Source organism: Macaca nemestrina, chromosome 11 (genome assembly GCF_043159975.1).
Source record: "Macaca nemestrina isolate mMacNem1 chromosome 11, mMacNem.hap1, whole genome shotgun sequence".
NCBI classification, from domain to species: Eukaryota; Metazoa; Chordata; class Mammalia; order Primates; family Cercopithecidae; genus Macaca; species Macaca nemestrina.
The window spans coordinates 114,039,153-114,061,852 of record NC_092135.1 but is presented as its reverse complement, the minus strand read 5'-3'; the positions used below and the strand labels follow the sequence as shown (position 1 = coordinate 114,061,852).

The window sequence follows — 22,700 nt, the reverse complement described above, 5'->3', positions numbered from 1 at the left end:
ACCCATGATAGCTGGGTCCAGGCTTATGTTTAATTTTGGTTAGGTTTAATATGGAGAGACTTTGGAGAACACAGAAAACTTGGAATTATAGGGGGCTTGTCTTCCGGAGGTAGGAAGAGGTTGAATTCCAAATCTCATCTCCGGGGCTGAGACTTGAGACTGTTCCGGGCATCTGGAAAGTGTTTGTTATGGCAGGAGAATTAGCTGTGACAACAGAGTTCGATATAGGAGCATAGTTAGAGATGGAGATATAATCAAAGTGGGAATACTGTTAGATGTAGCAGTATAATTAACCATGGGAGTCTAGTTAGAGATGACAACATAGGTAGCTATAAGAATCTACTTAGAGATGGCAGCATAGTTAATCATAGGAAAGACGGGGGTGAGGTAGGGAAGAAGATATGGTAGGAACCGAAGGATGGGTGACTGAAGGCACCGATGAACACAGAACATTTGAGTTTCATAATTTTCTACTTTTGGCTCTGGGTAGTACACTAAGGATAAGTACTGTTGTTATTATTTTTTTCGAGATAGAGTTTTGCTCTTGTCACCCAGGCTGGAACACAGTGGCACGATCTCAGCTCACTGAAACCTCCACCTCCCAAGTGCAAGTAATTCTCCTGTCTCAGCCTCCTGAGTAGCTGGGATTACAGGTGCCAGCCAGCCACCACACTCAGCTAATTTTTCTAATTTTTGTGTTTTTAGCAGAGATAGGGTTTCACCATGTTGGCCAGGCTGGCCTTGAACTCCTGACCTCAGGTGATCCACCTGCGTTGGCCTTCCAACGTGTTGGGAGTATAGGCATGAGGCAGCACCCCCGGCCAAGTACTGTTTGTTTTTCTTCTTTGCATTGCAGAAGAGGTTGAGCATAGTGCCATGCTTACACGGTTCATAATAAATACTTGTTGAGTCGAATCGTTTCAGATGGTCACAGTTGCCTATGGAAGGTGATGGGGTTGGATCTGACTAAAGTATGAATACTTAACAATAATTGCAGCTAACGTTTACGCAGTGCTTCCCATTTCCCATGACACTGTACTAAGGGCTTTCTGTGTATTATTTCACCCAGTCCTGACAGCAGCCACAGGGAGGCACTGTTATGCCAAAGGCCATACTCTAAACAACCCTGCCAGTGGTTCATAAATTTGACATGCCTCAGAATTCCCAAGCCTCTGGAGCTTGGGAGCCTTTTAAAAATGCAGATTTGGCCGGGTACAGTGGTTCACACCTGTAATCCCAGCACTTTGGGAGGCCGAGGTGGGTGGATTGCCTGAGCTCAGGAGTTCGAGACCAGCCCGGGCAACATGGTGAAACTCCGTCTCTACAAACAAACAAACAAACAAACAAAAAACCAAAATGTTAGCTGGTTGTTTTCGTGCATGCCTGTGGTCCCAGCTACTTGGGAGGCCGAGATTGGAGAATTGCTTGAGCCCAGGAGGTAGAGGTTGCAGTGAGCCGAGATCGCATCGCTGCACTCCAACCTGGGTGACAAGAGTGAGACCGCATCTCAAAAAAGCCCAAAAAGCCCGAGAAATAGTATAAAACACAGATTCTTGGGCCCTACCAAAGAACATCAATTCAGATGATGTCAAATAGGGCCCAGGAATCTGGAGTTTGAATAAGCATCCTTAGGGATCCTAGTGCAGGTCTTTAGGGTCATCGCTCTGTGAGAAACTCTGCTTCTGCCGACAGTCTCAGATGAGAGTCCCTTTACACTCAGTGAAATCATTTCTGTCTGTTTGGTTTGGGGGTAGATGTTGGTGAGGTCACCAGTTTTCTATCTGAATTTTTAAGGGACGCAGTGGGAGTCTGACGTTACTCTTGCAGAGAACTCCTGTAGTGTGTTTTGTGGGGCTTTGGCCCCACAGGACTATTCCCTGTGGGGTCCTTTCTGTCCATTCTAGATGGTGGTCCTCCTTGGATACACACACCCTGCTTGAAACAGTGCATTGGCAGCTGCCATTACCAAGAGTTGTGGATGTTTTCTCTGGCCCTGCCAGGATCCATTCCCCTTTTTGTGTTTCCAGTTGATTTTCCTTTGGAAACGAGACCTTTCCCACTCTTAGCCCTTTCCTGTCTCCCCAGTTCCTCTTCACTTGAGCTCTGCAAGGGTGTGCATGAGACTAGAACCTGCTGGGGAGATGTATTTCCTCCCTCTGAGCAGAGCAATTGGTTCTATTTGGGCCCAGGAGAGTCAAGGCTGGGCCTGTTGATCAACTGTCTGGGAAGGAGCTATCCTCTTTCTGCTAAGATCACTAACAGAAAAGAGGGTGCAATTCAGGCCTAGTAGGGACCTGAGAATGCCATAACTCAGAGCTCAGAGATGAAAAGAGACCAATCTTATTTTATCTTTGGAGGGCCTTGGTCCAGTTATGTCTAAAGCTGGCATTACGTCTGAAGTTTCCAGTTACTTGAGGCAGTGCATTTCTTCTTATACTTAAACTCGTTTGAGTGATGTTTTTTGTCCTTAATAATTAGAAGACGATTAATATCCAGAGGATAAAGGTCATAAATCTCTACACAAAAAAGTGTTAGACACACAACGGGGTTAGAATCCCTTCGTTGAAGAGCTGAAATAACCAAATTTTCTTGGAGAAAAACATCTTACAGTGCTCTACACCTCTTCCAGCCCAGCTTATGTGTGTTTTTTTTTTCTCCCTGGGAAAAATTACTTTCTCTTTTTAAAAGGGCAGAATTATTCCCGAGTATGAACTTGCCTAGAGAGTAATCTCTACTGAATTTTGAGGAGAAGTTATAATAGGTTTGTTGTTTGGAACTGAAGAATAAGAAAAGACTATGACTATTAAGGTTTCCTAGAGTATATACTTTGGGGAAGGAGGGGAAGTGAAACTGACCAACAAACTGCATCCGATAAAAATAGTTTGAGGCTGGGCGTGGTGACTCACGCCTGTAATCCCAGCAATTTGGGAGGCCGAGGCGGGCAGAGCATGAGGTCAGGAGATCCAGACCATCCTGGTAACATGGTGAAACCCCGTCCCTACTAAAAATACAAAAACAATTAGCCGGGTGTGGTGGTGGGCGCCTGTAGTCCTAGCTACTTAGGAGGCTGAGGCAGGAGAATGGCGTGAACCCGGGAGGCAGAGCTTGCAGTGAGCCGAGATCGCGAGATTGTGCCACTGCACTCCAGCCTGGGTGACAGAGCAAGTGTTTGTCTAAAAAAAGAAAAAAAAATTTGAAAATATAGAAAGTCATTTGTATTATGGGAAACGACAGAGTGATAGAACAGATGGAAACCGATAGATAGTGTCTGTTTCTCTTCAGGGAGGTGAAGCAAAGCAGATACACAGAAATAAAAATCTCACCTGACTAAACCAAACTTTGGTGTGTTGTACCCTGCCTAAAAGAGGGTTGTATTCTTTCAGGATTAGCGCTCTCTCTCATCACAATTACCCTTTTCCTGCCTCTTAACCTACTTCAGGTGACTGTATGGGGTTAGTTTTGAAAGCAACAGACTCTAACACTGGTTAACTTAAGCCAAAAAAGAAAAAAAAAATTAGTGTTGACTGACAAGTTATGGAGTAACCCATAGAATGATGGGAATACTAAACAGCTAGACTAACAGACCTTGTTTCGGAAATGCAAGAGCAGGAAAGCTCTAAGCATCTAACGCCTACAGCAATAGCAGTTGGACCGGCTCTTCAAGATGCTACCCTTAAAATCATTCATGCCTCAACTCCAACTGTTTTCCAACTTTGAGTCTTTGCCCTTAAGATGCAAATTATAGAAAAAGTGATTGGCTCATCTTGGTCACATGTCAATGTCTTGGTCACATGTCCATTTCTTGTTGAGGGTTAGGGGTGAGGGATGGAGGGTACCTTCATTCTTATAGCCAACCTATGGAATTGGGGGCGTGTTCTTCAAAGGAAAACAAAACGCTGTTACCAAAAGGCAGAGTGAGGGATACTACAGAGGCAGAAACAAGAGACTCTTTAAGGACCCGTGGCTGGATTTTACTTTGGTGATGTTAGTCATGTCACTCCCTAATGTGACTTCTGTGGAGAGGTGAGGCATGTTGCTTCTCTATCTTGGATCACTTGGGGTGAGTGATGACGCTTGGCTCAGAATACTGTTTTGTTTCAGAAGCTCTCTTTTTTCTCTAAGGAAGAAAGTACTTGTTAGTTTTTTTCTGCTGGATTTGGGGAGCTCATAAATAGACTCCTCAGAATTAAACATAACCTTCCATGTCAACACTAAATATCTTTTTCTGTTTTCCTGCGTTTATTCAGCACATTTGTTAAGTGTGCACTATGTGCATGCATTGTTCTAGATGTTGTTGTATGGCAAGGTCTGCACTGTTCTAGATGTTGGGGATATTGCAAAGAACAAAAGAAAGTCCCTTACTCCATGAATGGACCCTACATTCTAGTTCACCATTGTATTCCCAGTGCCTGGCTTAATAAATTTTTGTAGAACGAATAACTGAATGATACCAGCTCTTGCTATGTTGTCTAAGCACAACTTTTTGGTGAAATGTGTTAATGATGTGCCATAGGAGCTTAATTTTTTTAATTTTTTTTTGAGGTGGAGTATCACTCTGTCAACCAGGCCGGAGTGCAGTGGTGTGATCTTAGCTCACTGCAGCCTCTGCCTCCTGGGTTCAAGTGATTCTCCTGCCTCAACCTCCTGAGCAGCTGGGATTACAGGCATGTGCCACCACTCCTGGCTAATTTTTAAAAAAATATTTTTAGTAGAGACGAGGTCTCACCATATTGGCCAGGCTGGTCTCAAACTCCTGACCTCAGGTGATTCACCCACATTGGCCTCCCAAACTGCTGGGATTATAAAGGCATGAGCCCCCGTGCCTGGGCGGAGCTTAAATGTTTTGAATTTCTACTTCTTCCTCCCTGCCTATGCCTTTTCCTCTAACTCCCAGAAGTCGTCAAAAAATTCTTAAAGAGAGGGGCCTGCAAATTCTACTAGTTGTTTTCAAACCAGACTCTAGAGTTTCCCCTGCTATGGGGAAATCTGAAAATAGGAGCCAGCAGGTCTGCCTTGGAAACAAGCAGATAATGGGTCTATGAGTCACTGATGTCAGGGGACTGCCTACTCCCTGGACAGCAGGTGCCAAGGGGGCTCTTGGTAAAAGTCAGATGCTGCTGCCTGTGGTTGGCGGTGTTGGCTTCAACTCAGGCAGTAGGAACCATCTAGCACCATTCTAAAAAAGGGGAAGCTTGCTGCTCCCCTGTGAATGATATCTGAAATAGGAAATGGGATTGTCAGAATGTGATCTCAGCTACCACATTTGAATGTGAAACTGGACAGTTTGGTCATGTTTTCATTCCTATCAAAGTTATAATTTATCAACAAGGAAACTGTGAAGGCACTAAAATTCTGGGAAGATGAATGCTAAGAAAAATACTGATCTAAAAATCCCTTAAAACCTAATAAACAGAATACTCATATCAGTTAATAAGAATGAGGTAGTATTATGTATACTAACAAGCGTTGCTTTCCAAGACATATTATTAAGTAGAAAAAGCTTGCAAATAGATGCATGCATGCCTTTTAGATAAACAAAATAAAACTCACTACCGATAATAACAGCACACACAATGATGCTACATCACAAGTACACATATGTGTTTATGTGTCCAGAAAAAGGTTTGTACCATATTGATAATAATGATTACCCTGGGGAATGTGGGGGGTGGAGGTAGAAAAGGGATTAGCGTTGTGGACAGTCAACAGAGGAAATCTGAACTGTAATATTCCAATTTTTTAGAACACTATTTCATTTAGAAGTTTTAGAACTTAAAATTAATTTTAAAAATGTTAGTAACTGTTAGAGTTGGCAAACATTCCACATAATCCTTAGCAAGGCAGGACATTAACCTCTTGATCAAGTTTGTTAAATAGATGTAGTTTTGTGGCTTTCTATCAATATGGCTTTCTACAAATACCCTGTCTGAAACAAACCACATAAAAGGTGTCTATATATTGCAGAGGTACAAATGTCATATGCAAGCCAAGTAGTGCTGGAGCAGACATTTCCCCCAACGAGCCTATATTATTTGAATTTGTTTAATAATATTGAATTCTGATATTTCTTCAGCGTTTTATAAAGGTTTTAAAACTGTGTCATTTGAGTCTGACAACTGTGTTGAATAGGGTAAGACTTGTCACCTCTATTTCACAGATTAGAAAACTGAGGTTCAGAAAAATAAGTGACATGTTTAAAAATCAAAGTTAGTAATGGGGCACAGCACCTATATTTTCCAGGAGCTGAATGCTCCAATTTCTCCATTCTCAGCAAATCCAACTCCAATAGTTACTAGTAGTTGTCTGTCCCTAGATTTCATTTTCTTGCTAGCTGAGTTCACATTTTGGGACCCTCCTTTACTCACTTTCTACTTGAACCTAGGTGGATTATCTCAAAATCCAAAATCTAATTTCAGAATACAGTCATTTTTACCAGGGGATTTTCCAGCCAGTAGGAAGTGTGCTTTCTAAAACCACACTCAGCCTTCATCCTGGCACCAGGTGCAAGTGGTAAGCGACATGGTGTGGGCATGACAACACAGTCCTGTGCTGTCTGGTGACAGCTGGTTCTCTGTCACATCCTGTTAATGTTTCATGATGGGTCCATATCCTGTCTCCTCAGCTAAGCCAGAGGCTGCAGGGACCTTCTGTTATTTTTACTTATCCCTTAGTAGCCTCTCAATGAATATGTACTAGATAAGTCCCTTCACCCTCACACTGTAGCTGGAACAGGACGAACCTGTGTGTAGTAAGACACTTTTAAAAATAATTCACCGCCCATGAGGACTGACACTTTCATAAGCTCTTGCTCCTCCTCCTCACCCTCCAAACCGGTTCCTCCCACACTCCTCTATCTCAGCCAGTGGAGATTCAGCCTGCAAGTTTATAAATCCAAAACTTGGGACTCACTTTTTTCTTTTTTTCTTTTTTTTTTCACACCCTACTTACAATCCTTCAGCATATTCTGTTGGCTCTACCTTCAAATTCCATCCAGGGTCCAGCCATTCCTTATCACCTAGACTGTTACCACCCACCACCCTGGTCTAAACCACTGTCATCTGTCACCTGGACCATTAGAAGGGCCTCCATATACATCTCCCTTGACACCTAGATTTTTCTCAAGACAGCAGCCAGTGGATCCTATTACCATCTTAGTCAGACCATATCGTTCCCTCTACTCAAAAACCTCTGAAGATTTGCTCAGCTCATGTGGAGCAAAATCCAGAGTCCTTGCAATCAATGTCCTACAACGTCCCATGTTCCACTACCTCCTATAACTCTTCCCCTTCCATGGCCCCCTTCTCTCTAGGGCCCCTGGAGTTCATACTCTCTCGCAGGTACCCTATAGTTCATTCTCCCTCCTTTAGGGTTTTGCCCATAGCGTTCACTCTGCCTGAAATACTCTTCCTGGCAGTATCATGGCTAGCTTGCTCACCTCCTTCAAGTTTTTCTTACATGTCACAGTCTCCGCGAGGCCTTCCCTGACCACCTCATTTAAAAGTGCAGGCACCACTCCGCTCCACGCAACACACACACGCATGCGCACACACACGCACGCGCGCACACGCACGCACGCACATGCGCGCGCGCACACACACACACATACACACACCCCGCTCTCCCTGGCACTTCTTATTCCCTTCCTCGCCTTATTTTTCTCCATAGTACATATCGGCTCCTAACATACTGAATAATGCTTTGTCTGACTTCCCACTAGAACGTTTGCTCCATGAGAGTAAAGATTCGTATTTGTTTCATTCACTGCTGTATTCCCAGCTCTTAGAAAATGCCCGGCACATAACACATGAGATGCTCCATAAATATTTGTTGAATAAATCAGACTGGAAAAGACAACACTTTAGATTGAACCTTGTATTTGGCGAGGGTATAGGGAAGTAGATACTTTCATATGTTGCTGGTCAGAGTGCAAATTCGGATTATTTCTTTGGGGAGCAATTTGGCAAGATCCATCAAAATTAAAAAGGCCCCAGACCAATGACCCAGCAATTCAACTGCCAAAATTTATCCAATAGATATTTTCTGTTTTTAATTTAATTTTTTTTTTTTTTTTTTTGAGACGGAGTCTTGCTCTGTCACCCAGGCTGGAGTGCAGTGGTGTGATCTCGGCTCACTGCAACCTCCGCCTCCCGGGTTCAAGCAATTCTCCTGCCTCAGCCTCCTGAGTAGCTGGGACTACAGGAGCGTGCCACCACGCCCGGTTAATTTTTGTAGCTTTAGTAGAGATGGGGTTTCACCATGTTGGCCAGGATGGTCTCGATCTCCTGACCTCTTGATCCGCCCCCCTCGGCCTCCCAAAGTGCTGGGATTACAGGGGTGAGCCACCGCGCCCGGCCTATCCAATAGATATTCTTGCAGATGTGTTCAAATACGTTGGTTCAAGAATGTTCACTGTAGCATTATCTTAATAACAAAAGGCTGGAATCCACCCATATGTCTATCGATAGGGGTCTGAGTAAGTAACATGTGGGCATCCTTAAAACTGCTTAGCATGAAACGGTTAAAATGAGAGGAGGATATCCACGCGCTGACATGGGACAGCCTCCATGATACAATGAGTCAAACAAGCCAGGTGCAGAAATGTGTGGAGTTTGCCGCTGTCTGGGTCAAAGGGAGGAGGACAGGTACATATATTAACAAGTCTGTACAAGCACAAATAAATACAACTGCATATAAATAAATAACTCTGGAAACTCACAAGTGGTTGCTTCACAAATAGGGGCTACTTAAGGACTAGGAGGTTTGAAAACAATTTTTCAAATCATTGTAAATATATTACTTAAAAAAAAAAAAACGACAACAAAAAAAAACCCCTACGTCTAGATGCATCAATCCATGCTCTTTTGGTAACTTTTACTCTGTGTGGAGCTGACATCAAAAACATGCCCAAAACTCTGCTTTGAAGGCGTGTGGGGGTGGATAAGGAACTTTAATTTCCTCGCGCAGTGAAGCCAATAAAAGGTATGAATAGATTCAGCCCAACCTCGTGCTCTGTGGCTCTAGGGCTTTCCCCTCTCCGCCCTCCCCCAGCCTGGCTGCCAGTCTTCGGTGCCCTGGGATTTTGAGGACTGGCTGGAGTCCCCGCTTCCCCCTTAGAGGGCGGCAGCGGGGCGTCTCGGGGACGCATGCGCCCCAAATTGCGCTCGAGGAATTAAAAGAGAGGGAAAAAAGCCCCAAGAAAACTCACGCCCCAAACAAAACGCAAGTAGAGGAGGGCGCGCGGCCTGCAGCCCTCGCCCGCGTCCCCGGCCGCGGCGTGATGCGCGCGGACCAGCCCGCGACGCTCGGGCTGCCGCTGTCCCCGCACCTGGACGCCGGCCCCGTGGCCGCGCCCCAGCCTCGATCGCTCGCTGCGGCGACAGGCCCCCAGGCTCTCGGCGCCGGTGGGGCCCTTCGCTCTCCATGGGGCTGAGGGACTGGCTGAGGACCGTGTGCTGCTGCTGCCGGTGCAAGTGCCTGGAGGAGCGCGCCCTGCCTGAGAAGGAGCCCCTGGTCAGGTGGGTGCACCGCCCGGGCCGGGATCTGGGCTTACCTGGGCCGAGGCCGGGCGCCGGGAGTGTGGACACCTGTGTGCTTGTGTGAGTTGGGGAGGTGGGCTTGCTGGAAGGGCACGCGGAGGCGCCATCTCAGCCCCTTGGTTCCTTATAGGATGTTTTGCGTTTAATTCTTGGGTAAGATTTTTGCGGAAAAGCACAAATCTTCGGAGACACCTGAGACCCAGCTGGATGTCTGTACAAAGTGCCAAGAATTCGGGTGTCCTGCCTGGGCAGGGAAATAAGGGAGAGAAGTTGATCAGAAGTTTCCATAGGCGTCTGATAAAATACAGCTGTGACTGGGTATTTGATCGGTATATTACAGTGAAACGGGTGGCTGTGGATTTCTGTGTCATTCAGCAAAAAAAGTTGTCTATTTCTCATTCAATTTTATTAACCCAGAGAAGACGATTCCAGTGACTGAGTATGAGGAAATATTTTTCACATGAAAAAAACGCATGTTTCATCAAGGGGCAGCCTATTCACTAGGATGTTGATTCATTACAGGTTAGGCTATGAAGTGTGAGGAAATGTAATACTCATTAGCAATAAGCTAAGAGGCTTTGTGAAGAGACCGTACCGGCCCAGTTTTGTTCAGGGCTGTGATTTTAAGCAATGATTTTCTATCTCGAGTTTGCTGAAATCGAGGCTGGACTAGGTCATGCCTCAGGGGTAGACATGACAGAAACAGAGTATTTAAAATGGAATTAGGAAACAGTATTTCAGGTGGAACCCCAGGGTTGAGTAAGCCTATACCGAAGCCAGGGTTTCTTTCTTTTGAAGTATGCAAGTCACGTAATACAGCTTGCACAACTTTTTCTAAGGGATAATTTACCTTTTCTTACTCTATCAAGTCCAAACACCCCCTTGACTTTGGAGATCTTACATAACCCCTTCCTGCCTGTCCACTGTGATTTTCCAGTACATTAAACAGTGTACACTCCTTGCGGCCGTGGGAATAATCCACTCATTCGCTCCAACCCTCCCTCAAGTGGTGACCTTTATCCTTGCTCCTCCTTACCAAAAGCTGTTTTCAAGGCCTTCTCAAGCAATCTTCTTTGATTACTTTGCCCTTATCCATCTTCCTCTTGTAGGATGTAGGACTTAGAAATTACCATCTACTCCTTGCTGTTTGGTGAGCACACATGTATATAAACATGTAACTCATGTATATTATATATATAAAGTCATACACACAATACACGGCGTTTTTGATTGCTCTTGTCGATGGCACTCCCACTTAGATTTTTAGATTATTGTGGGTAGGGAGAAATGGAATAATCTATCTCTAATCTAATAGGTAGTGGGCAACTACAATCTAGAACTTTATGCTTAGGTTATATGCTGAACTTGTCAGGGCTCTTAGTAACATGAAATACAGGCTTGAGCTTAGTTTCATCCTCAGAGGCCTGAGTATTTCCAGTTTTCTGTCCAGGATTGCTGTTTCAGTTAATAGTTCTGGTGGTTTTAAGATCTAGACCCTCTCCTGTCTTGGCTTCTGTCTAGTGAGTACAAGTCAGTGAATTTTGCATGTGATTTTAAGAAGCCCCAGGGTCAATTGGAGCGGAATAGCATAGTGCTTGTGAATCAGGTTGCCTGGAAGGAGTCTGCTCACCCAACTGGGTGACCTGGCACAAGTTATTAAAATTATTTGTGCCTCAATTTCCTCATCTGTAAAATGGGGATGATAATGGTACATACTTCAAAGGGTTGCTGTGAGAGACCAAAGGAGATAATACATATAAAGTGCTTAGTAGAGAGTGTGACACATGGTTAACACTCAATAAATTGTAGTAATTAATTATCATTGTTATTCTGAGCATGTGGGTAGGAGTGGACTGGTCTCATGTGGTTTAGTGTCATGCTGGCGTCATTTCCATATAAGAATATTTGGGAAGAACAGCTTATTAATGGATACGTGGAACAGTGGCATGTGTGTATATGGGTACCTGTAGGTTCTTTCCTACACAAGGCATCTGAAGATTGGATCTGAAAACTTTTTTTAGTTGATTTAAAAATTTTTTAAAGTATGCAATTCAGTAGTTTTTAGTATATTCACAAAGTTGAGCAACCATAACCACTATCTTTTTTTTTTTTTTTTGAGACGGAGTCTCGCTCTGTCGCCCAGGCTGGAGTACAGTGGCGCGACCTCGGCTCACTGCAAGCTCCGCCTCCCAGGTTGACGCCATTCTCCTGCCTCAGCCTCCCGAGTAGCTGGGACTACAGGTGCCCGCCACTATGCCTGGCTACTTTTTATTTGTATTTTTAGTAGAGATGAGGTTTCACTATGCTGGCCAGGATGGTCTTGAACTCGTGACCTCGTGATGCACCCGCCTTGGCATCCCATAGTCATAGGATTACAGGCATGAGCACTATCTAATTCCAGCAGGTTTCATCACCCCCAAAAAGAAACACCATACCCTTTTGCAGTCACTCTTCCCTCTCTTCCTGCCGCCACTGAGGCAACCACTAGTCTACTTTTTGACTCTATGGATTTGTCTGTTCTGGACATTTTGTATAAATGGAATTATGCAATATGTGGCCTTAGGTATCTGGCTTATTTCACTTCACAGAATGGTGTCAAGGTTCATTGTGCTTTAGCATGTATCAGCACTTCATTCCTTTTTATGGCTGAAGATTTCATTGTATGGCTCTATCACAGTTTGTTTATCCATTCATTAGTGGATAGACATTTTGATTGTTTCTACTTTTGGGCTATTATGAGTGCTGCTGTGAACATTCATATACATACAGATTTCTGTGTAGATGTGTGTTTTCAGCTCCCTTGGGCAAATACAGTATATCTAACTTTTTGAGAAGCTGGCATGCTATATACAAAAATGACTGGTTTGAAATCTTGATGTGGTGAAATCCTGTGGGCAGATGGTCCGAATTATTATTTTATTAAGAACATCATTCTTCATGTCGATTTTTTTCCATCTATAAAAAAAGTTTTGTTCAGACATCTTTTGTTCCCAAACCAAATCCTTTACTGATTGAAAGAATGGTTTCCATGTTTTCGCTCCCTAAGGCAATAGTGCATGGAAGAGGTGAGGTCAGGGAAGACATTTGTCACCTGTGTGCATGATCACCTCCAGTCCTTTTCCAAAATGCACCAGGGACTCTTGTTCATTCAGGAAAAACCACGGTTGGTCCCAGCTCATTTGCCAGACTGACAATACCACTGATGACATTGGTCCTTTTGACCTTGGTCCTTTTGCTTTTTCTGGAACCATGTCCCTGCGGGGGGAATGCCTGTGCTTTCTCTGATTTTCATCTGTATTTCTTTCTGGCCCACTAGTTTTCTTTCTTCCTTCCTTCCTTCCTTCCTTCCTTCCTTCCTTCCTTCCTTCCTTCCTTCCTTCCTTCTTTCTTTCTTTCCTTCCTTCCTTCCTTCCTTCCTTCCTTCCTTCCTTCTTTTCCTTCCTTCCTTCCTTCCTTCCTTTCTTCCTTCCTTCCTTCCTTCTTTCTTTCTTTCTTTCTTTCTTTCTTTTTCTTTCTTTCTTTCTTTCTTTCTTTCTTTCTTTCTTTCTTTCTTTCTTTCTTTCTTTCTTTCTTTCTTTCTTTCTTTCCTTCCTTCCTTCCTTCCTTCCTTCCTTCTTTCCTTCCTCTCCTTCTTTCTTTCTTTCTTTCTTTCTTTCTTTCTTTCTTTCTTTCTTTCTTTCTTTCTTTCTTTCTTTCTTTCTTTCTTTCTTTTCTTTTCTTTTCTTTTCTTTTCTTTCTATTCTTTCTTTCCCCTTTCTCTAGAAATCTGCTGAGGCTTCACTCAACTAAAAATTTGTCCTGCTGTAGTCCTGCCCTTCAACTCCTGTTCTCTGCTGTTCACTGTATAATGCACAAACGTCTTTAAAGAATAGTAAACTGTACCCCCACCTGCTTCTTCACCTTTGTATTTTCCCCCCACTTAGAATCACCTGGTAAATTTGTTTAAAATGAAGCTTTTGGGACCCATCCCTAAAGATTGTGACTCACTGGGTCTGGGATGGAGCCTGGAATTCTGCATTTCGGTAAATATACCAGGTAGTTTTGCTGAAGGTGGTCTAGGAACACCCTTTGAGAAGCACAGCTCTAAATGCTGATGCTCAAGATGGGACTGAAGGATTGCATCCATTTGGGTAGCATCCATTCATTAAGTGAGTAGTTATTGGGCTTCTACTGTTTGCCAGGCACTGAAATCTGGTTTCTGCCTCTGGTATAATTACATGAAAAGTGCTCTCTTCAAAGAGAAAGAAATTGGATATTCTTTTCTCAGTGTACATGGAATAATACCTCTGTGCAGACTATTCATCCTTTCTTTTACATTTTCTGCTGCCCTGGCTTCTCTGATTTTGCTTTCTCTAGTCTTTTTGTCTGTAAACCTGATCAACCTCATCATGCAGGTTTTCTTCCTGGTGTCATTGCCAATGCCATAATTGTTAGCAGAGACACCTTTTTGTTTTCTTTACTTTTTAAAACTCTGCTCAGATTTTAAAGACTACCTTTTCAGTTGCCACCTTTTTGGTGAAGTCTTAGAAATTCTCCCCAAGAAGTTATGGTATCTCGTTTCTTTCTTTTTACCCCTCAGGTCACTTACTGCATTTTGCCTAGTATCACGTTATAAGGTGGGTGGTATAGTTCCAGTGAAATTGGAGAGGCTGAATCTTACCTTAGTATCCTCTGTGGTGCCCAGCACAGTGGTCTACATGGAATAAGAACTGAGTGAATCCTTTTTTTTTCTCTCTCTCGAGACGAAGTCTTACTATGTTGCCCAGGCTGGAGTGCAATAGCATGATCTCAGCTCATTGCAACCTCTGCCTCCTGGATTCAAGTAATTCTCCTGCCTCAGCCTCCTGAGCACCTAGGATTACAGGTGCACCCCACCATGCCCAGCTATTTTTTGTATTTGTAGTAGACACGGGGTTTCACCATGTTGGCCAGGCTGGTCTCAAACTCCTGACCTCGTGATCCTCCCGCTTCGGCCTCCCAAAGTGCTGGGATTGCAGACCTGAGCCACCGCATCTGGCCCATAGTTTTTGATTAGTAATATTACAATGAATGTTTGTTTATTAATTGCTTTCTATGTGTAAAAATTTTAAATGGTATTTAAAGCAAAATATTGTGAAGAATAATAAAGCTAATACCCATAGCTAGCTACCCTAGCACTCACCTTAAGAAAGAAAACGTTAAATAGAGTTGAGTGACGCACATATTTCTCCATAGCCGCATCCTGCTCTCACCTGCAGTGGTGACCTTTACACTGAATCTGTGTTTAGTTTTCTTAAACATGATGCATACTTGCTCTGTGAACCAAGCCTAGTGGGAATTAGGAGACCAGAGTCCTCACCCCAGCTCTTAACCAGCTGTGAGATCCTGGGGAAGTCTCCTAACTTCCTTGAACCTTAGTTTCTTCTTTTGTAGAATAAGGAGATGAGACTTTAATCATGATCTTGAAGGGCTGTTCCAGGCTTGATTGTCCTCTGCCCATGGACTTGTGTTAGCTGACGTTCTGTTTGACCCGACGTGGAATACAGAGCAGTGAGGCTGGCTGTAGTGCCCGGAAGGAGGCTGAAGACCCAGGAAATGTGAATCCTGACCTTTTGTCTAACTCTTCTGTCCAGAGCTGTCTCAGCAGTGAATAATTTTGAGTGAGCAATTTTTATGGAAGGAGCAATTTTTATGGAAGCAATTTTTGTGGAAGGAAGAACAAGTCTGGGCCTGGAGAAAGGGCACATGGCCTGATTCTAACACAGCCTTGATCCTAACCCAGGCTTCAGTCCCAAATATTTGAATCATCTACTCACTGTTTTCTCACGTTTTCCCCAATTTTAGGACTGAGTCATCTAAGAGTCACAATATCAACCGTCCATATAAGGTTTGAGGTTCTGTATGCCACTCTCCCCTACACTGACCACATTTCTAAAACAGGGTAAATAGTGATCAAACAACAACAACAACAACAACAATAAACCGGTATGCATTGAGGAGAGGATAATGATGCAAATAGATTGTTTTGTTGTGGCTAGATCATTGATCATTTGTCTGTAAAATAGTGAGTGGCTTTTGGTTCAAAATTTCATGTTATTAATTAAAAGAAATACTTGGAGTATGTAATCACCAGTTTTCTGGGGTTGCCACCACCACTTCCCATAAACGTGGTGGCTTTTAAAACAAGATAAATCTATTCTTTCACAGTTCTAGAAGCCATAAGTCTGAAATCAAGGTTTCAGCAGGGCCACAGTCCTTCCAAAGGGTCTAGGGGAGAATCATTTTTCACTGATTCCAGCTTCTGGTGGCTCCCAGTGTCCCTTGGCTTGTGGCCACACAGCCTCATTGTTTGCCTCCCTTCATCTTTGATGTGTCTCTCCTCTGTGTCTAAAATCTCCCTCTCTTTTCTCTTATGAGGACACCAGTGATTGGATTTAGAATCTGCCCTAAAACCTAGGATGATTTCATCTCAAGATCCTTGACTTAATTACATCTGCAAAGCCCTTGTTTTCAAATAAGGTCATAATTATAGCTACTGGGGATTAGGACTTGGACATATCTTTTGGGGGGAAACTATTCAACCCATTACAGAATGCTTTTGGAAAGATGTGTGAGCCCAAAGCATTGGTTATTATTTCACTTTTGTAGCATGGCTTTCTTCCATCAATGATAAGAGCATGCTCTTGCCATATAAAAATCTACCTGAGACCAGGTGCGGTGGGTCATACCTGTAATCCCAGCACTTTGGGAGGCCGAGGCAGGCCGATCACCTGAGGTCAGGAGTTTGAGACCAGGCTGGCCAACATGGTGAACCCCGTCTCTATTAAAAATTTAAAAAAAAATTAGCCAGTTGTAGTGACGGGCACCTGTAATGCCAGCTACTTGGGAGGCTGAGGCAGGAGAATGGCTTGAACATGTGATTCTTCTGAGCATGTTTGTGTTCCTGGTGGCACAGCTGCAGTCACTTTTAAGGAGAGAGATGCTCAGGTCCTCTGGCACCATGGAGCCTACTGCCATGTACGAACTAATACAGACATCAGAGGCCTGGGAGATGCTGAGTCAGGACACAAAAGAGCTGGCTGTGGTGTAAACGTCATGCACTGAGGGATCTTTCACAAGGGTTACTTTGAACTTTTTCAGGGAAGTACAATTGTTACTCTCTAATTTCTATTAGCTGTTAATAACTGATAAACATCATTACATCTGTCTGATTTTTCAAAAGCAAAAGAAGAAATGGAAAGAATGAACAATGATAGCTATGTTTTTATGCGTGGCTCTCTCTTAAGCCACCCAAGAGGACCATATAATGAGCTTCCAAATCTATTTTGCTCCTTGTTCATCTCGATGCCCACCTGCAGCTTCCATTCATGATAACAAACTTGATGTCCTCTGCAGGCAATGAATGGAGAACAGATGTCACTGTTTTGTTTTTCTACAGTGCCTGAATTCCTGTGAGGGAAAAGTAAAATAAAATCTCAGTTTGCTCTAGATGACTATTTTGTGCCCACACAAAGGATCATTCTAAAAAGGAATTGATCAGGGCCTTCGGGTGTGGGCCAAATTCAAAACAAACTGAATTTTCCCGAATGACCCACAGATAGAAAGCATTTACAACAGTGCCTAGTCTGTCACAAGCACTAAGCCCAATCTGTGCAGGATCAGGAGCATGAGGGCAGGGAAGATGAACTTCCCTGTCAGAGACACTTTCCTCCTCAACTCAGTCTCTGCCCCAAGCAATGTGACTCAAACTAAACCATTTCTTCTGTATCTGTTAGTAAAATCCCCACCATAGCCCTATGAGGCACAGCTGTTTCTTGTTGTCTGTGGTCGTTAGCTTCTGTAAAGTCACTTGAACACTGAATTAGTGAATACCAAACCATTGTTCCTAGGGGAAATACAGGGTTAGGTTCCTGTGGGCCGATGGCAGGATTAGATCCCTGTCAACCAATCAATACATAACGTTGTTTTATGGGTTTCTGCCTAAAGACACCTTATTTAATATATATTGTTGATCTATCAATATTGAACTCTTGGCCAACACCCTATATCTCACGTTGGAGTGAAGCTTATCCAACATGTATGTTAGTACTTTAGCACTACATTTTGGGAGATATTCTAAACAGTGAAATTGCCAGCTAAAAGTACAAAAATGCAAAAAAAAAAAAAAAAAAAGCCGCTAAGTGGGGGTCGGGTGCGGTGGCTCACACCTGTAATCCCAACACTTTGGGAGACCAAGACAGGTGGATCACTTGAGGTCAGCAGTATGAGACCAGCCTGGCCAACATGGTAAAACCCCGTCTCTACTAAAAATACAAAAATTACCTGGGTGTGGTGGCACGTGCCTGTAATCCCAGCTACTCTGAAGGCTGAGGCAGGAGAATCACTCGAACCTGGAGGCGGAGGTTGCAGTGAGCTGAGATTTTGAGACACTGCACTCCAGCCTGGGTGACAGAGCGAGACTCCATCTCAAAATATATAAATAAATAAAATGTTGCTAAGTGATCACAAAAAGGACACTTGTTTCCAATCTGATAGCTGAACCAAGAAGCCTGAGTGTTGCCTTTTGACCTCAGCTGGGTTGTGCATCTCAGGCAACTCTAAATTTTTTGCCACTCTAGGCATGTTCACGAATGGCCTTGGAAACATCACTAGTATTGATTTTGGGGTTACAGGTAAATTTTGATGAGTGGGAGAATTTGCAAATACAGAATCTGCAAATAATGAGGATTGGCTGTAATTATGTCCGCCATCCCCACTTGGCCACTGAGGAAACTGAGGCACAGAGAACTTCAGTAACTTGCTTAGAGGCACACGTGGTTGAACTGGGATTCATATGCTAGTAGATTTCAATGCCATAGAAAGAGCAGAGCCCTTCGCGCCGAGAGGTATGGAACTAGCTGCTTACGTGGTGTGTGTTAGAAATTGTGTTTGGAGTTTGAATCTTTCCCTGAATTGTTATAGCCTGGGGTCCAGAAACACTGGGCCTTTTCCTGCATTGAGGCTAGGGAAACCAGGTGCCAGTGGGAAAGAAGGGTGGGGGAAGGGAGGGCTCACAACATGTAAAAGGGAATCACCACCAACTCTAGAAGTATCATAATCTTTTACATTTGTAGAGTTTCTCATTTTACAGTGTGGACTCTCCTGACTTGGAGCTGATCAAATCGTCTTCTCCCCGTTGGAAGGGCTTTTAGAAAGTGTTGACGAGTATGTTTATGTCAGTGAGATTTCTCAGACCGGGGCCCAGATGGCCTGACTTTTTTCCCACCACATACTATTGGGTTTTCCAGAGCCAGGTCTCTGAGCAGATTGGGAAGATTGGCACACCTCATCTGTGGCTTCCTGCAGAAACCTGCAGTGTACAAAGCTCCGGGGCCAGACAGTGATTCACAGGAAGTGCCTGCAGGGGCACAAAGGGTTTGTACTGAAGGAAAGTGCCCTAGATGGAAGATTCTCATTGCAAGGCCGGCACTTTTGCCTGCTTGAAAGACAGGGGAGTGATAGGGGAGGGCCAAAGGGGCGTGAATGCTGTCCCGGGTACAGGGCTTTACCCCCAACAAGTAGGAGGGAAGCTCTTTATAAGAAGTCAGCTGTTCAGAATTCACAAGGATGACTTTTAAAGGTTTTCTTCCCTGGAAAGCCACAGCATCCCTCTTCTTTTTTTGTGACTTGCATTAGTCAGTCTTAGTGCCGTTGGAAGTTCCCAAGATGAAATTTCTTTCTCCTACACATCATGTGAGTTTGCTGGAACTTTTTATTCTCTAGAATCTTGAAGTGATCTTATCAGTACACCGCCTATGTTTAAAAAGTAAACTCTGCTTAAATGCTGGATAAAATAGTTTATTCCTTTAGCAACTAAAGTTGTTTTAGTCTTGTTAATAAATCTTTGTTTTGTGACAGTTATATACCATGCACTCTATTCTTTTGTGCCCTTTTAGGAAGTAATTTTGGTGACATAGTATGCAACAAAAGAACCCTGAACTGTTTGACACCGTCCTGAATCGGCTTTTACTTAGCTTTTTTACTTTTTTTTACAAAAATCTTTTAAAAACGTGTTTGAATGTGTGATATTACAGACAAAAAACCATACACAAATATGTTTAGTATAAAGAATAACTATAGGCTGGACGCTGTTGGCTCACGCCTGTAATCCCAGCACTTTGAGAGGCCGAGGCAGGTGCATCACTTGAGGTCAGGAGTTCGAGACCAGCCGGGCCAACATGGCGAAACTCCGTGTCTACTCAAAATACAAAAAAAAATTAGCTTGGTGTGGTGGCGGCACTTATAATCCCAGCCACTCTGGAGGCTGAGAAAGAAGAGTCACTTGAAGTTGGCAGGCAGAGGCTGCAGTGAGCCAAGACTGCACCACTGCACTCCAGCCGGGGTGACAGAGGTAGACCCTGTCTCAAAAAAAATAAAAAATAAAAATAAAAAGAATAACTAGAAAGTGAACACTCCTGTAACCACCTCCCATGGCGAGAGATAGCTATTGCCAGCCCTTATCTCCTCCTTGATCATATCTAGACTTCTAGCTTTCCCACCTATGTGTGCACCTTAAAGATGTACTTTTGTATTGCCTGCCTTTAAACTTTGCATAAACGGGATCAAACTGTGTGTTCTCATAGAACTCACTTTGTTGGTGGAGCTTTGGGAGATTCCTCTGTGGTGTTGTGTGTGGGCTTGTTCGTGGTTCTTATTGCGTTAGAGTGTATTCCATTTTGTTCCCCTATTCTACTCTTGGTGGACTTTTGGGTGGTTTCCAGTTTGGGGCTATGAAGTATGGTTTAAAGTCAGCATATAAGGTGAAATTAATTATTCATCCCTCAGTCATACTGGCCTGCCCCTGGTTCCTCAAATATACCACCCACACCCCTGCCTCAGGACCTTTGCACTTCCTGCCTACCCTGCCTTGGAGACTCTTTCTCTGGTTTTCTGTGTGGATAACTCTTTCACTTTATTTAGATCTCTGCTCAAAGTCATTTTATCACAACATTCTTCCCTGACCATTCTCTTAAAACCGTGCCCCACTCTTCACTGTGTCCCTTACTCACTATGTATTTCTTTATAGTCCTGAATATCATGGGACATAAACATATGTGCTTATCATCTGCTTCCTTCCACAAGACTGTAAGGCGAATTTTCAAAAATTTAAACAGCTAAAAAAATGTTAGGAGCTCGTCTGTGAGCCTGAAGACACAGAGTCATACTCATCTGTACAGTTTAGAGCCCTGTGAACTTGGGAAACAAGGGTGCATTGGGTCAGGAAATATTTATTGAGCATTTACTATGTGCCAGGCACTGTTTTTTTTTTTTTTTTTTTTTTAGGCAGAGTCTAACTGTCGTTTAGGCTGGAGTGCATTGGCACGATCCTAGCTCACTGCAACCTCCGCCTCCCGAGTTCAAGTGATTCTCCTGCCAGGCACTGTTTTAAGCACTTGAGATATATCACTGAGCAAAGTAGATGCAGATCCCTGTCCTAGTGGCTTTTATTCTAGTGGTGGCGGTGGTAGTGGTGGGGGGCACAATAAACAGTAATAAGTAAACTAGGAGATAAATAAGTTTGTAGGAAACAAAAGTAGAGCAAGGGAGGGAGCATGTTGCAATTTTAAATAGGTTGGTCAGGGCAGGCTTGTTGAGGAGGTGGTGTTTAAACAAAGACTTGCAGGAGAGGGAGGAGTGAGGATGTGGCTGTCAGGAGAAAAACATTCTAGGCAGATGGAGATCAGCCAGTGCAAGGCCCTGGGGTCAGGGTGTGACTGATGGGTTCAGGAAACCGAAGAGGACAGGGTGGTGGGACTGTCACTGCAGGCCTGTGGACCACTGCAGGACTTTGGCTTATCCCGTAGGCCAAATGGGTTAGCCACTGGCAGGTTTTGAGCTGAGGGATGACATGATCTGATTTACATATTAAAATGGTCACTTTGGCCATCCTGTTAATAAAGAGAAATAGGTGGGTAAAAAAGACAACTGCAGAAATTCTTATGCAAAACGTAAGAGGCCTTGGCTCAGGGTGTAGTGGTAGAGGTGGATGGTTTTTGATTGTGGAGCCAATAGGATTTTCTGATGGATAGGATGTAGGGGATGAGGGAGTGGGGGATGCCATCAAGGGTCTTGGCCTGAGCAATGGGAAGGATGGAGTTGCCATCATCTGAGTGGGGAGCCTGTGGATGGGTTTAGTGGGAAGATCAGGTGCTTGGTCTGGACCACACTGAGCTTGTGTTGTCTGTGAGACATCCCAGGGGAGATGGGAAATTTGAAATTTGGGAGAGAGTACTGAGCTGGGGATTCCGATTCAGGAATCTTCCTCATGTAGATGATGTTTAAAGGCGTGGCACTAGATGAAGTGACCAGGTGTGAATGAAAGCAGAGGAGACGCCGAGGACTGGGTCTTATCTTCTTCAGCCCTCGTATTTCCTCAGCTGGATGACATAACAGTGCTTGCTTCACAGGGTGCCTGTAAGGACCATCTTCAAGCCTCGAGAGCAGGGCACAGATGTGTGAAGCAGCATCATACGGGGCTCTGCCTCAGTGTGAGAATAGAAAGCCCAAAGGGTAGGAGCACATCTGAGTGGGATGCCAGGAAAGGAGTGCTCAGGGCTTTTCTTCCTTCACACTGAGGCAGGTCACATCTCTGGGGTTGAAGGAAGTCATGAGTGTAGGTGGCAAGTGCTGAGGAAAGTGCTGGAACCAATGGAACAATCGCCCCACCGCACCCCAGCTTGGGCAACAGAGCAAGACTCTGTCTCAAAAAATAAAAAATAAATAAAAAAATAAGAAAGAAACTTGGGGATAAAACATGTTTAAACACTGGATCAACTAGGTAAGAGAAAGCCGGCATCTGAAAGAACAAAGCAAGGAGAGATAGAGAGAGAGAAAGGAGAAGGAAAGAGAGAATGAGAGAGAAGGAAAGAGAGAATGAGAGAGAAGGAAAAAGAGAGAGGAGGAGAGGGAGAGAAAGAGAGAAGAGAGGGAGAAAGAGAAGAAGAGGGACAGAGAGAAACCAAGAAAGGACAGGAAGAGAGAGGGGGGAAGAAAGAAAAAAAAGAAAGAAAGAAAAGAGGAGAGGGAGAAAGGAAGGACTGAAGGAAAGACAAAGAAGGAGAGCGAGGAGGGAAGGAAGGCGATGGTGGAGAGGGAGAAGATCTTTGGTTCACCTTCTCCATCCCAGGGAGGTCTCAATAGAGGGAA

At 43.9% G+C, this 22,700-nt stretch overlaps 1 protein-coding gene across 1 annotated transcript in view; it reads left to right on the top strand.

The window, feature by feature from the left end:
- The first annotated feature begins 9,320 nt into the window (after nt 1-9,320).
- The window catches only part of LOC105481170 (melanoregulin), a 73,692-nt gene continuing 60,312 nt past the window's right edge, over nt 9,321-22,700 (top strand). Inside the window, exon 1 of the mRNA XM_011740542.3 lies at nt 9,321-9,515. Within this exon, the coding sequence (XP_011738844.2) occupies nt 9,421-9,515 (95 nt within the window). The 5' untranslated portion in view covers nt 9,321-9,420. The remainder of the gene's footprint in view (nt 9,516-22,700) is intronic.